This window comes from Bison bison, unplaced genomic scaffold (assembly GCF_000754665.1).
Source record: "Bison bison bison isolate TAMUID 2011002044 unplaced genomic scaffold, Bison_UMD1.0 scf7180017864198, whole genome shotgun sequence".
In the NCBI taxonomy this organism is placed as follows: Eukaryota; Metazoa; Chordata; class Mammalia; order Artiodactyla; family Bovidae; genus Bison; species Bison bison.
In genome coordinates this window covers 5600197-5602964 of record NW_011494770.1, presented here as the reverse complement: position 1 = coordinate 5602964, position 2768 = coordinate 5600197, and the positions used below count along the sequence as shown (strand labels likewise).

Below are 2768 nucleotides of genomic sequence, written 5' to 3'. Positions count from 1 at the left end.
CACATGGTGTCAAAGTGCTATGAATCTTCTCTCGATAATTTGCTGCACCTACAAATTTCCTTGCTGCTAATCTAGAAACCAAAAAGATTTTATAAATGTAACTTGTCTTACCCATTTCAATGACTAGTGGTAGAAAAACTTTTCAATTCTTCATTTGCATTTGACAAGAAACTTGTGAGAATCTGTTACACAGGATACATTCCATGACGATAGAGAATAAAGTAGAGGGAGTTCCTGAGCTCAGGGAGCTTATAATTTAGCAGGAGAGAGAAGAAATGCACCAAAGAAGAATAGAAAGTGAATGTAGAAAGTGCCATAAAAGAAGAACAGAAAAAGTCCTTTGCAGATTTGGATAAGAGAGAGAGATGATTTCTAGCTATGGAGCAAAGAAGATGCATTTGAATTGGTAACTCAAAAACAAACAGAATTTTTATATTCTTATATTTTTTCCATGTGAAGAAAATTTTAAATCAATGAATACTTGATTACTGCAGAAATATTAGAAAAACCATTATTGAATCATCTATTAAATATGGCATGTACCCTTCTGGGCTTTTAAACGTGTGAATAATAATAACAGCTAACATTTTCAGTGCTTATTATGTGCCAGGTGGTTCAGACAGTAAAGAATCTGCCTGCAATGCGGGAGACCTGGGTTCAATCCCTGCGTTGGGAAGAACCCCTGGAGAAGGGCATGGCAACCCACTCCAGTATTCTTGCCTGGAGAATCCCATGGACAGAGGAGCCTGGCAAGTTACAGTTCATGGGGTCACAAAGAGTCAGACATGACTGAGCGACTAAGCACAGCACAGCACAGGTACTATTATCATCATTGGTTTACAGAGAGGATATTACATATACTGCTCTGTTATTTGCTTTTTTCAGTCAACAGTGAACCATGAATAATGGCCTTTCATGTCAGAAAATAAAAATTATGCATTATCATTTTAATAGGCATATATCATTGTCTAAATGTATCTTAAGAAATTTTCTATTGTTGGGTAACTCTTAGGATATTTCCAGTATCTGAAGAATTGATGCTTTTGAACTGTGGTGTTGGAGAAGACTCTTGAGAGTCCCTTGGACTGCAAGGAGATCCAACCAGTCCATTCTGAAGGAGATCAGCCCTGGGATTTCTTTGGAAGGAATGATGCTGCAGCTGAAACTCCAGTACTTTGGCCACCTCATGTGAAGAGTTGACTCATTGGAAAAGACTCTGATGCTGGGAGGGATTGAGGGCAGGAGGAGAAGGGGACGACAGAGGATGAGATGGCTGGATGGCATCACTGACTCAATGGACGTGAGTGTGAGTGAACTCCGGGAGTTGGTGATGGACAGGGAGGCCTGGCGTGCTGCGATTCATGGGGTCGCAAAGAGTCGGACACGACTAAGCAACTGAACTGAACTGAAGAGTTATCCAACATGTTTCCCCTAGCATGAATATGACTTCTGTGAACAACCTTGTGTGTGTATGTGTGTGTATACACACACTCATTGCACTGTTTCACAATTATTTTCTTAACATAAATCCCTAAACCCAAGGTTACTGGGTCAAAACTTCTGCTATTTCTGTTAATTTAAGTATTGGCTTGGTCAGAAAGTTCATCAGGGTTTCTCTGTAAGGTGTTATGGAAAAACCCAAATGAATTTTTTGGCCAACCCAATACTTTACATCTATAAACTAGTTATTACCCACAAAACACTTACGAGGATGGTGTAGTACTCTTCCATTTGTGTGAGGAGGAAAAGAGACTTATCAGTTAGTTTAAGGGATGGAACAGGCAGTGTTTGACTATAAGCAGTTTTCCTCCAGGGCCCAAGTGTGATCATGGGCTGAATAGTATACTACTTAAAAAGAGAACAACTAAACTCTGCAGGCCTAGACTTCTAAAATCTGACTCAAATCTCTACATAGTCTCTCAGCATTCCTCAGCAAGAAACCAAAGCTCATATGGACTAACTCACTCTGCTTTGAACACAACTTCTATTATCCCACATCCTGACTTTATTCCAGGCTTTCTATTCTAGAGAGGACACTGCCATCTTATCTAAATTCTATCCACCCTTTAAGATTGAGCTCAAAGACCAGACTCTCCATAGAGCCTTGAACATAAGGCTTTATTATAGCTATTCAGCTTCACTGTTACCATGAAAAACATAATCCTTTTACTATATATTTATATTCATTAAAAGATACTTATGGAGTACTTGCTACCTTCCAGGTATGATGTTGGGTATGATGTACAGAAAAAAAAAAAAAAGAATAGCAGATTCTATAACAGTCCTTGAAGATGTCACACTGTAGGCTAATTAAGTGTTTTGCAAGTTATTTTGGAGAGTACAACTACATTCTAAACTCCTGATGAACCAATTCTGCTTATCATTCTCCCACATCATCCATGCCACTGTTATGCTAGTAAAAAGCCCTCTTATTCAGGCATGACATTAGATCATATTACTATGCTAACCAATATCACAGAGATAAAAGATAGTCCATGGCAGAAGTTTCTCCTTTTTTAAAGTGAAAATAAAAAGTAGTTGACTACATCTCAGCTTCAAAACTATTCACATTTGTGGTTAGATAATTGTTGTAGGGGCCTGTCTCATATGCTGCAGGATGCTCATTATCTCTGGTCTCTATTCACTTCCCAGGTGGCTCAGTGGTAAAGAATCCACCTGCCAATGCAGGAGTAGCAAGAGACATGGGTTCAATCCTTGGGTAGGGAAGATCCTCTGGAGGAGGCAATGACAACCCACTCCATCAGTCC

The 2768-nt window shown here is 39.3% G+C and overlaps 1 protein-coding gene across 1 annotated transcript in view; it reads right to left on the bottom strand.

Moving 5' to 3' along the window:
* AHI1 (Abelson helper integration site 1) overlaps positions 1–2768 on the bottom strand; it is a 218121-nt gene that overhangs the window by 146870 nt on the left and 68483 nt on the right. Inside the window, exon 17 of the mRNA XM_010844305.1 lies at positions 4–71. Coding sequence (XP_010842607.1) covers positions 4–71 — 68 coding nt within the window. The remainder of the gene's footprint in view (positions 1–3; positions 72–2768) is intronic.